Raw genomic sequence first — 13,058 nt, forward strand, 5'->3', positions numbered from 1 at the left:
CGTCTTGCAAAGCCAAAAAAGTGTTCTCCATTAGAAAAATGCATCTGCCCAAAAATGTGCGCTGGCGATGGGTAAATTGAGGAATTTACGCTATGAAGTAATGGAGTATCCACCCTATTCCCTGAAGTTGGCTCCCTCAGACTTCCACCTCCTCCAAAAACTCAAAATTTTCCTCGATGGTCAAAGTTTTTCGTCCAATCGAGAAGCGATTACCGCCGAAGACGAGCACGAGTACTTTGCAGAACTTCAAGAAGAACTCTACAGAGACGAAATAATGGCCCTGGAACACCGCTGGATGAAATGAATACAAATTAAAGCGATTAAGTTGAAAAACAAAACTTTTTTGATACCATAAGTTGTCATTTTCATCATCAGGCCGAGAACTTTTCAGATCACCCTTGTGAGTGTGTGTGCGCGTGTGTGTATATGTGTATGTGCGTGCATGCGTGTGCTTCTGTGTGTGTTTGTGTGTGTGTACATGTAGGGTGCGGTAACATTACTTCTTTTTTCATAGAGCAAAGCCCCTTTAAAAAGAAGTTATGTTGCCGCGCCTTTATATATATATATATAGTTGAAGCACATATGTTAGAGCATGTCGTCGCAACCTCATGGAGAGGGCTTTGGAGAGGAATTGGAGCTAATGTACGTTTTCATCAGCGATAACATGAACAAGACCACGCTGACGGAGTAGAGGAGGTGAAGACAATGGCCGTTAGCACTCGCATTGTTGGTGCATTGTCGGACAGTATGGAGGAAGAGGCTGGAATATGCGAGGTGGGGAGGAGGATATAGAGATGGGGAAGGAGGCGAGGGTGGTAAGGCACGGAAGGTAGGAATAGAGGGAGCGGAGGGGGGCCACCGAAGTGGAGATGAGGACAACAGGTGTCGCCTGATTAAAGGTGTTCCATTGTTGGTTCCCGCTCTCATTGTTGTGGGGAAGGGAACCCTTCCGCTCCGATCCCCCTTCCACCACCTTACTATCCCCCCCACTCTCCCCCCGCCACTCCCACCTTGCCTTCCATCGTATCTCCAGCCCCCCTCACCCCCCCTTGACTTACTTCCACCGCCCCTAAATCCTTTCACCGCCTCTGCCCGCGACCCCCTTGAATCACTCTTAGCGAATGAAAAGGGCTCACTCCAGCCTTGGGCCCATTAGGACTTCCTGACTTTATGCACTCCATTAAAGGCTGTTTAAATGCGATAAATACCGCCACTAAAAACTCGCCCAAGACCGGAATTGCGAAGTTTCTCGGCAAACGACCACCCAATCGACATCGCATTTACGGGGAACAGGTCGCGCCTACCCTTCCCAGATCGATTTTGAAGCAGGGATTGGAAAGTTTCTGGCATTTGCGACAGCTGTCAAATTCATTGCAGACACTTCAGAAAAATTTCTATTTCTACTCACTTCTTCCTTTCTGTTGCTACGACAAGCTCTTATCATACCTCCATAAAATAGCGTTTCATTCTTTCTTTCATTTTCATGTGAGTTGTGTTTATAATTTGTTTGACCGTGCGTATTCTATTTCATGGAAACAATATTTCAGGTTCCCACTAGTATAAATAAAATAGTTCCCAATAATATACGTTATTATGCTTAAATCATATTTGTGAGATCTGCCTTTTTTTGCAATCCATCTTCCGTTTTTCAACGATTTATTAGATAATGTATAAAAATATTCTTTCGCAATTATATAATTACTGTTGCAGCTCAAACTTAGAGGAATTAAATGAATCCCATATTGACTAATATTTGAAGGTTAGATATAAGTTGCCAATGAACTTATTCAATATTTGTTTGCTTTGATTCATGTGCGTTTTAGATGAAATAAACTAATATAGATGAATTGACGCGAAAGTCAGTGCAAACAGTTACTGTCTACGTTATGTTTTCCTCTTTTTCGTACTGAGTTGAAATAAAGAGAAACAATGATACATATTTTCGGTGAAAGAGTACTTTCACAGTTAATTTTGGTAAGGATTATGAGTTTTGAAATTTTCATTTCATGTAATTTCTGTCTAAAATTGATTTTTGATGTTCCCACGCATTAAATATCGTGTGTAGTAGATATCAGATCGCATATATGTAATGCATTAAAATGAACTTTTATACAGAAACTGAGCATATTAGAGAGTATTGCCGAATGGTACTTTGGAAGTAGCAATTTATCACTAAACTTGGACTGATGAGACACTGGATCTCACCATTGATAGAGTCGTTATACATATTTATTTGCAAGTCGATCGTCAATCATGGCCACCTTGTCAACCTACTAATGTGGGCGACTTCTTATAGTTTTCAAATGGACTGCATATTCCACGAGGAATCGAACCTTGCAAGCATTTTATACGCGCACACGCTCGCACGCTCACCCCACGTCGTTATCGAAGCAATTTCCTTCGTCGCTCAGTAAACACGGCGACCACGGCGAAGGAGGGCACACGGCGGTCGATCGCAGTTCCTATTTCCTCATTTCATTTGTTTTCCGCCGTTGTTACAGAGCGGCGTCGCTCGGAGCGGCATCTCTTTTTCTGTCCAATGGACATAGGCGTGCGCCCAGTATTCAATGTTGGAGGAGCCAATGTTTGCCTTCGTCACAATTTCGGGCGCCCCTCCCTGGCAGGAGAACACGCGCTCATGAGAGGCGATCAAACAAATGACAACCGATCCCCCGCTCCCTTATATTTTATTTTACGCCACACCAATACACTCGGCGTCCTACCCCACCTCCCTTTCCCCACCTTCTTCCACCTGAGACTTTTTGCGCCAGTTCTTTTCCTCCCAATGTCGCCGCTAATCTCCGTCGGAGTTGCACTTGAAAGTTTCCCTCCCATATGGCATCCCTCTAATGTGATGTAAGTATACAGCGCGAGAGTTGTTTTTTCATTGATAATTACTCATAGAGCACAGTTGGAGCGTGAACAAGATAGAGTTCGCCATCTTTGCGGCGAGCTAGTATTAATGTAAAATCTTAATCTAAAGATTTCAAATGTTGATTGTGGTAGTCTGCCAGCTATGGGATTTTTACAAACTGCAGCGAAGTGGACTTGGTTTTAAATATCTTAGTCAATGCTGTTTGTCGTACGTAGTTTTTAAAATAATGGTTCTTTTAGATATCTCAACTACGAACTAGGCCTAGTTATAGCTGTTAATCTGTTTACTGTACATCAGTATGGGATTAAAATATGGCTCTGGTTCACTGTGGAATTCAGATGACTAGGGAAGAATTTTAGGAATCACTCAGAGGAAAGGAATGGACATTCAAAATAGAAAACTAAAATTATTTCCTTTTTTTTAATTGAGAAAAATCACATTAGCGTTTTGATGTACGACACTATTCTTTTAAAATACCCTAATTTTCTGACGTTCATTGTAAAAATTTAATATTCAAAGTTAATTTTATTTAATAATTACCCTTCTTCCGCACATTATGCATTCAATAAAACAGCAATTTTTGTCTTTGGAATTTTTTTGACAACAAAACTCTATTTTCAAATAAATTGAAACTGTGAATCGCAATGTTTTTTTCCTTTTTTTTAAGTTTATCATGGTTTTAATCCTTGACTGCTCTTTACTAAGAATAGGCGTTTTTGCGTGTGAGTTTTCGTATTTTAAAGAAAACGTGCCTATTTAAAAATTACAGGTTGCCCCCACCGACGACTTCCTTACCCTGTAGTGCAGTAGTGAGATTATCACCTCTTACAAACACACGCCATTGAGGCGACTGTTTATTATGTAGACATATGGCATAGTGTAGACAAAAACATTTCTTTTTCTAGAAGTGCATTTGGGTCTGAAATGTCTAATTTAATCCATTTCGTTTACTGCACCGCAGAAAGGTAGTTCAAGACCTATTTAATACCTGATTTTCGCATCACGCTTTGGACTTATCATTACTCATTCGAATTCTCCTATCGCAGGATCGTGAGGAACAAGGCTGCAGAGAAAGCGAAGCACGTCCACCACCAGCAGCAGAGCGGTAACCCAGCCGCGTCCCAGACGGCCTCCGTAATAACGCACGCGTCTGCGAGCAACGGGGGCGGGAGCGGGGGCAGCACCCCTCAGCACCAGGCGCCCCAGCCGCACCCGACCACCCAGCTGCACGAAAGCCAGCAGCAAACGCCTTCCGCCCACGACCTCGTACACCAGCAGGCGACGCACCCGCACCACCAGCTGCATCAACACCACGCCGCGCCGCACCATAACCACCTTGCTGCGCACCACCAGCACCACCACATTCCTCAGCAACAGCACCACCAGGCCCTGGCGCAGCACCAAAGCCAACAAAGGCCGGGCTCGTACAGCATTAACGGCATTCTCGGCCTCCAGCAGTCGGCTGTCGCGGCGGCGGCAGCGGCGGCTGCGGCGGCCGCCGCGTCCGGTCAGACGTCTGCGTCTCCGGACCCGAATGGGAATTCCATTGGTGTCGGAGCGGTTAAGAGGAAAAGGACGGAGGACGAGGAGGATGTCGGTGAGTACACGACCGCGCTTTATTCGCTTTCTTAATCAGTTCAAAACGATGTCCGATAATCACCGAATGGGCACAAGGGCAACGTGCGATGGCATATACTTTGGCTGATTTGCCAGTTATAAATCCGGAATTGTATACTTTGAGGAAACCGTTCACATATTTCTCAAAAAAATAGACTTCTTAGATTCATAGTGGATGTTCGGAGTCCAAAGCCTCTCAACCTCTGAGTTAACGTATCTAAGAGCTATCGTAATCCACCGGAAAGTCATCACACTTGGTGGCACAAGCGAGTTGTCGTTCGATGTGTCCTTGTGAAGTTTGCAAACAAAGCAGATAGAGAGTAGAACAATTTTATCCATATTTACCATTGTATTAAAGCTAACCTGTGAACCCTGAAGTTTTTTAGTACTTCCTTGAGAAAAATCTGACACAAATATATTCGTTTTTCTTTAATTTTAACATTAATGCGCATGAAATATCAATCACCTACCTAAAATTTGTCTCAGGCGTAACTTTGTGGAATTTGCATAACATATTGAAATGTAATGAAATAATTGACTTTGTAATTCCACACTGTGGAATTACAAAGTCAATTATTTCATTACATTTCAATAATCACCTACCTTTCACTATTCAAAGAAATAAAATGGGCAATATTTTCATCATTTCCATCTAAATTCTTGTAAAATAAAATCCGAGTTTTGTCGTTAACAGTTAGTGAGCTTCATTGAATGGTTGTTGGGAGGTTTGAGCAACTTTTCTTTATCTAGTGTAATGTGTTAGCTTGAACAGTAGCCTGAATTTGCGAAATATTTCCGTGAAATTGAATTTTTAATTATTCAAATTTTCAATTTTCCTATTTTATAATTTTCCGAAGGAGTAATTGTAGAAAAATTTGGAAAAACCTGTATGTATTTTTTTTTGTGGTGAGCATAGTCACTTCGGATGCCATAGGCATTCCTTCGGAAGAGGTAGGTGGGGGAGGCACGTGGGACTAGGAACGAGCAGAGGGGATAGGGTGAGGAAGGAAGGGTTTGGTTTGATCGTTCCATTTCCAATCGTGTCCTTCCGAGAAGGTTAACCATAGGAGGAAGGGAGAGGAGCCACTTCGGCCGCCCTTTGAGGTCTTCCCACTCTAGCTGGCATTAAGCAGCGGCGGCAATATCCACGCCACTAATTGTGTGCCCCGAAATCAAATGATGCTTGTCACGAGGCGGGAGTGAATGTGCTAAGACGAAGGTGAAACCATCTCCTTGACACGCACACACTCACATACACGTATCCGCCCGCACGTGCCAACTCCATCCATCCGAAAGAGGGAGAGCCTCTCCTTCCGCCGACGTCTCCTCATCATCCTCTTCCCGCATTTCCCTTCCTCCTCCTCTTTAATCTCGACTCCCTTCTCCCAACCTCCCTAGCTATCCTTAAATTTCTTCCCAAATATATGCATATATCCCTTTCCCTTTGCCCTCTCCCTCCGAGCCCGATGCCACTTCATCCGCACGACTCAGGCCCGCACGAGGCACCTAAAAGGCCCTAAAATTACCATACACGCGGCACATCTTCCTTCAGTAAGTCACTCCGTCTCTCTCATTTCTTTTCCTTCCTTTCTCCCTGTCTATTTCCATTCCTCCGCGTACCCTCCAGCCTTTCCACCTCCCCCCCTTCCCCACCTGTGCTCTTTCTTCTTCCATCCCGTCCTCCCCCTTCCTTTTCATCCTCTCTCTCTCTCACCCTCTTTTCCTCAAGAGCCTTTATCTCCGAATTTCTCATTTCTCTCCCTGCTTGCCCATGTGTCACCTCCTCCCATCCATCCCCCAGTCTTTCCCTCAATCCTCAGGCCATCCGCTTCTCTCCACTCCATTACGATTTCGCTCAAATTCTCTCAACTCTTAAATAAACAAGCGTTTTTTCGGAGCGCGCCAGCTGCCAAGTGGCATCGAGGGGAGAAGAAAAAGATCTTGACGGCACGGGACGAGCACTTGAAAAGCGAGGTGACTCAAAAGAAGAAACAGGGTTTCGTCGAGACATCGATTTGAGGTGAAATTTTCTGTGACGGCATTTTTCCGGAATCGTTAATGAGCTCCCGTGGGTCCACTCATAAAAAAGTTTTTTTATCCAAATAGGTTGCGTTGGAATGCTAGCTTGTCGGATATTACGCAGAACCGGATAATAATAGCCCTTAGAATTGGAAATAATCTTGGAAATGTAAATATTCTGGGTCATGTAGGACATCTTGGGAAACAATTTTTTCTTTGTCTCTACTTGTACCGACACCGAGCAGAAGTTTCGAAAGGGCTTTTAAAATATTCAGTCTCAGAAAATATCAATAGTTTTATCCTACATGAGATACTTGAGAGACGGGAACTAATGATAACGCAGATCTTAATTTATTTGCTTTAAATTATTCGCATTTTCTTTGCGTCTCTAAAGAACTGCAGGGGACTATTAATATGTACTAAAACAGTACATTGCGATAGGAACATGCCTTCGGTGTGCGGTAAAATTTGGGAGTTACTCTATTGTTTATATTCCAGTAAATACAGTTCAAAAAGAATAAATATCCTTTGAAAATATAATCTTAAGCAGTTTTCTAGCTGATTCGCTCGAAAAGATCTCTTGGAAGAGCTAATTTTACATAAGGCATGTTTCGGATCTGTAAATTTGTGTATCCCAATAAATTATATTTTTTTGATTGATAGGAAGCCTGCATTGATAATCCTTTTACTCGTTCCTTTTTGTGAATAAAACATGTTATTCGTGAATTTGGGTGTTTTACAACCGCAAATCATTTATCAATTGAATAGGTAAGAGATACTTTTAAGTTATTTGCGTAGGTATTCTCGATATCTTTTCAACGTGTATTTTTTTCAAACTTTGATCATAAACTTCATGAACTATCGTATTGAAGTACGCGAGAATAAGGAAATGGTGTAGATGCTAGGAGTCTTTTAACAAATATTCAAGAAATATTAAAAAAATGTCGGATACATGATCAAGTACACTTTGGTTACCCAAACACTTGGCTTGTCAGTAGCACTCTACTGTGCATAAATATTTGGTTAAAGACCAGAAGTAACATTAATTGAAATAAAAGAATATGTGAAATATATATCAGTATCGAAAAATATAAAAATTTGTGAATATTCACCAAATTTATTTAAATAAAATGGATATATATATTCAGGTATACATAGTTCAGTTATCTTTCATCATAACTATCTGACGACCTGGAAATATCATAGCAAAAACATTTCTCATCTCCAAAGCAAGTGTAATCCTTAAAATGTTCGCGATAAGCAGAAATATTTATAGCAATCAAAATTGCAAAAATGCTTCTCCAATGGTAGCAAATTGAGGGGATATTATTTCGGCTTGGAAAGAAAATGCCCTGTTCCCACGTCCATGTCCTTTTTTACTCAGGAGAAAACTCTTCACGGTTTGGTCATGGAATGCTTGCTCGCTGGCGTTTAAAAGTGAAAGCTTTGATCGGCGACTAATCTGTGGCATCGTCGTTTTTTTTTATTTCCGCGTCCACATTTCTTACATCGATCCAACCGCACACCTAGCGCCACACAGCGCACTCTGCGTCACTCCAGCGCTCGCTCCCCGTCTAATAGGGAACTGCTGTTTATATCCCCACCCCCTCCACCGTCCCTTTCCATTCCACCCCATTCGCATCCCTAATTAGTCGGCCTTTAAGATGTCTTCACCTCTGAGATCGTTTCACGGCACATCTTTCCGTCCCATTCATCCACTCGCCGTTCCCCACTCCGCATCCTTCCCCTATGTGACTCTCTGCTTCCTTGCCCGCCTTTATCACCCTCCACTCGCCGCTCATCTCGTCCTCTGGATAGGGAGAGGGATGAAAAAAGTTTTCTTTTCGTTTTCCCATTTCCACCCGTCCCTCACCGACATATTAATCTACCGCCATAGTCCGTTCAAATTAAAACCTACGTCAATCGCTAACTGTTCCACATGGCAGTGCCAATGGAGTATTCTTGTCGTTACATCTCCATTTTTTTAAACATCATTTTACTACTCTATTTGCCAAGAAGAGGAGAATCTTAAGAAGGGTTCCATTCCTTGTAACTCATTTAAATAGTCGGGCGTCCGGTCTGACCCTCCAAATTTGGTGAACCCTAGGAGATGCCTGGTCAAAGGAATTTTTACAACTGGCTTTCCACTTTTATCGTAGGCAGCTTCCCTTAGGCATTGCGTTTCATTTGTAAGTTACTTTTAAAGGGAAAAACATCAGGCTTTTCCACCGAATAATCCTGTAAACTCAACCCTCTGTTGTGTATGCTAACAATATCCCATGATTTTTAATATTTTGGTGTTCCTTGCCCTATCGGCCGCTAACTTTCATTCTCTCTAAATGGTCAAATTGTAGTATTCCTCATTACGCTAAAAAAAAGCCTGTTTCGACTTGTGCATTAATACTTGCTCTGAATTAATGAAAGTACTTAGACCCTTAGCTCTCCTGAAATTGATCACTGAGGTCACGTGAAACATAGTCAACTTTTTCTATTGATCAAGTAAGTAGATAACATTTATTCAAAGGCTGCGTTCTATAGATATATTTAATAGCTATCAAATGAGAGAAGTCATTTCTGTTTTATATTTTTTTGCATTAATCAACGTTTCACCAAGAAAATGAATGACCTTGTTGTTTTTCCTCCATAGAGAGAATGAAATTACCGTTACACTAAACCCATTGGTCATACATATGTAGATATGTTATATATATATATATATATATATATATATATATATATATAAATGATTATTGTGTTATTAACTGTTATGAGAACCAAGCACGTTGCAACTAGTGGTGAGCATGAGTCAAGCCAAATTTTGCGGATTTCAACACGAGCGAAGGAAAGCTTAAGCCGATGTTTTTCTTTCTCTCCAATGCTAAAGGGGTCAACGATCTGCGAGGACGAGTGGAAGGAGTAGGAGGATGATGGTGATGCCATGAGAAGGATTATACATTTTAGCAAATACTTCGTCGACCCGTTTTATTAATTTTTCCTCGCCAAGCTTTCACATACCCCACTTCCCTCTTACGGCTAGCTCACCCTCCATCTCTTCCCAGACTTGTCTCACCTGCTCCCCTCCACCTCCTCGATCCCTCTCCCCTTCCTCCACCCGGGCAATCGGGAGTGTCGGGCGACATTCGTTCCTGTGGGACCGTGGCGGCCTCCCCCCGCCGAAGAGGATGTGGTTGTGGTAAAGGCGCGACATGAGCGTGGGTGGGTTGGGTACGGGAAGTGTGCAGGGGGGAGGAGGGGGAGGGGGGATAGGGGGAAGAAAGAAGGGGGAAGAAGGAAGTGGGATGAGGAGCGGATGAAGGGGAGAAGGCGCCCAGAGGAAACGAGGTTACCTTCAGGATGTCTCGTATTCAACATAATATATTCTTCAGCGTAAAGTGATTGACACCATTTGACTTTCATTGAGAATAACCTATATAATGCTAGAAAAGAACCTTGTCAGGCGGCTATCCAAGAGTATAATTATGAATAAAATTACTAATGAATGGCGTAGAGTGAACTCTTGAAATTTTCCAATGCGAACACTTAAATTACGCCGATCAAATACTTTTCAATTGACCCTTGTGCCTAAGTGTGATAGGGGAAGAACTAGAATATTCTGTGGATAAGATCATATACAACCATGATACGAAGTATGATAGACTCAGTGGCAGATAAATTCAAGGAAATGCTCTCCTTTTATTGTTCACAGTTCGTCAGAACATGCGGTGTAGCTATCACGAGTGTTTTTCTACACACGTGCGTCATAGGTATCTTAATTACTCCTAAACACACCCCTGATCTAAGAAACCCATAAACCTGAGCCTGTCAAATTTAAGGTTCAAATTGGGTTTGTGATGATGTGGACAGACGATTGTCAGAAAAGTGTGGCAATAACCTTTTCTCATTGCTATATGAGATTTGATTCCGTAAAAACGCCGGATCAACTCAGGCAACGACCCATATGTTTATTCTTTTATTAATAACAGCAACAGGCACATGATTTTAGCTTCACGAAATGACTTACAAACAGAAGATATGGCAATTTTGTTGATTTACCTCGTTGCGTGTTAAATAAAAACGCATTAAATAGGTATACAAATAATTACCTGATAGACGTAACATTTTAGAAGTCCTTTTTATTCTATGGAAAAAATTGCAACAGTGTGATAGTCAGCAAATCTTTAAAAATGGACTATACCCAAAGATTTGCCTTAATATCCGTATGTCCTATTCATACGTGAGTCATCGTAGGATTTACAAGAAATTTGGCTGTCATGGCACATTTATCTCAAATTGCGTTAGTTTATTTTCGATGTAACTCTTTTAAATGACTAAAAAATAATTGTCTTATTTTTCGGGTGAATCATCAGCTTCAGTTCTTACAGTTGCTTTCATGTCAGAGACCTTAATTGTTAGAAAAACCCGCCCATGTTTTCACATGAAAAGTAATTGGTTAGATAAGGGTCAGGAAGGTCTAAGCTTCACTTCCTCCCGAGGCACTTACTATAATTCTTTCCAAGCAAAGGCATGAACGGTATTTTTGTCGTATCTGTTTGACTTGAGCAAGAAAAATACTGACCGTAGAGCACCAAAGATTTTCGTATTTCCCTCCTGCCTTGCATTAATATTTTATGTTTTCAAGGAGCATTGGCTTTCGAAGGGACCTGGGGTAAAAATGTTCCGCAGCCAATCTCATAAGCGTATCCCCAGTATGAAATGCGCGCGCCCGCGTACACACAACACGCGGAGGAGAGATGAGACGAGATTGACGTGATTAATCGCGACACGATCGCCGGTAGAATTCCGATGCGCGGAGCCCGAGGGGGGGGGGGAGAGGGAAGGGCTGGTCGGAGGAGAGAGCTCCCTCCTCGATCACACGTGTGTGCGTGAGTGTGCATGTGGGCGGGAGGGAAGGAAACCGCGCGCAGCATCACCCTCTCTCCCCCACATCCCTCAATGGCAGCGATACCAGTGAGTAAGAGGGGCATTTCTCGCCACCCCCGCCCATCCTCCCCCAGTATCCTCCACCCTCTCCCGCCCATCCCACTACCACCCTCTCGGAGAGACCAGCCTCCCCCCCCCTCCGTCATCCTTCCGCGCTACCACCCCTACCCCACTCCGCCTCACCCACCACCCACCCCTCCCTCCCTCTTACACACCTCCCCACCACTCACCCCTGCCATCTTAGGCGAGCCGACCAATCCCAGAACCCCTTTCCTCGCTACGACTCCGCATGCTATTGAAACGTCAACCACTGACGTCCGACGTGGAGCCGCCATTTTGTCGAGTTCTCCCCGCCACCGAAGTGTGGGGAGGGGGAAAGAGAGGAGGGAGGGGAAGAAGAGGGTGGGGTGGGGGTCGGTGCCTGGGGAATGGGATATGGGGAGAGTGAGGGATGTGGAGGACACGGTCGTGGGGAGGAAGGAGTAGTGGGGGAAAGGAGGAGGGGTGGCGGGGTACTGGCGTGGCAATGTCGCTGTGGGTGGCGGGGGAGGAAGGTGATGAAGGGGTGGATACGGAATTGGAAGCAGGTACGGGAGGGACGGACGGGAGTTTATAGCGGTGGGTGAGGTTATGGGAGAGCTATAACCATAATAAGAGGAGCACATCCATTCCCGCACCCCACCGCCATCCGACATCCTCCTTCCACCCGCGCCCGCCCACTCCACCCCCTTACGTCCTCGACCACCCTCACAAACCCTGCCGTCCACCCTCCTCCCCCACCTACTTCTCTTTTTTTTAAGGGAAGGACAGAGTGGATGGAGAGCACTATCGCGACCGTATAGACAATCATTCGTCTGGATAGCTCCGGGGGTATCGGTGGACACAAAGAGCGTATTGCGTGAAGGAAAGGGAAGGAAAACACCCCGGTCAAGAGGAGAATACCTGGCAATCTGTCTCGTGGTCTCCTTAACTATTTTGTTGTGTGTGTAAGGATTTCTTTAATTTGGTTGGGGGTGAAATTAAGATTAGTGCTCAATCCACACTCAATCCAGACGTTAACTTGGGGTGAGAAATGTGTAAATGGCTGACTATTTTGGTCGATTAATGCTCTTTAAGTGAATCGTCTTTTAGTGATTATGTATTATGTGATCGAACCTGGGTGAAAATGTGTGCCTTTTAGTATTTTGCAATATTTGCTAAATAATCAACTAGACCCTATTTATTCACTTCTCGATAAAAAAAGTAGTATATTCTATTGCAATACCATGAAAAAAAGCCATTCAACAAATAACTACATTGCTGTATTGTCAAATGAAAGCATAGTGAATTACAGGAACCTAAATGGCAATGCCGGGATAGTTCCCATCCCTCCCACACTTCACTCTTTAGTCTCTCTAGGTTGCGGTGAAAGCCACCCAAAATCAATGTGTCGTAGTGCATTTTAATATAGAAACTCCAAATTTAATATTTTCGGTCAAATAGTAAATATATATTTAAAATTGGCTATAAAAATAGCGCTAGACAAATGTAAATTTATGTTTGGTTAAAATTGATAATAATGAAAAACTTACCATTTTTTTAGCAACACTAATTTAATCGATGAGTA

At 43.2% G+C, this 13,058-nt stretch overlaps 1 protein-coding gene across 1 annotated transcript in view; it reads left to right on the top strand.

Annotated features, from left to right (window-relative positions):
• Positions 1-592: 592 nt before the first annotated feature.
• Positions 593-13,058, top strand: part of LOC139687136 (serine/threonine-protein kinase minibrain-like) — a 58,688-nt gene continuing 46,222 nt past the window's right edge. Inside the window, exons 1-2 of the mRNA XM_071584266.1 lie at positions 593-642; positions 3,922-4,472. Of these exons, the coding sequence (XP_071440367.1) occupies positions 593-642; positions 3,922-4,472 (601 nt within the window). The remainder of the gene's footprint in view (positions 643-3,921; positions 4,473-13,058) is intronic.

The sequence above is a fragment of the Hetaerina americana genome, unplaced genomic scaffold (assembly GCF_022747635.1).
Source record: "Hetaerina americana unplaced genomic scaffold, ioHetAmer1.1.p SCAF_17, whole genome shotgun sequence".
In the NCBI taxonomy this organism is placed as follows: Eukaryota; Metazoa; Arthropoda; class Insecta; order Odonata; family Calopterygidae; genus Hetaerina; species Hetaerina americana.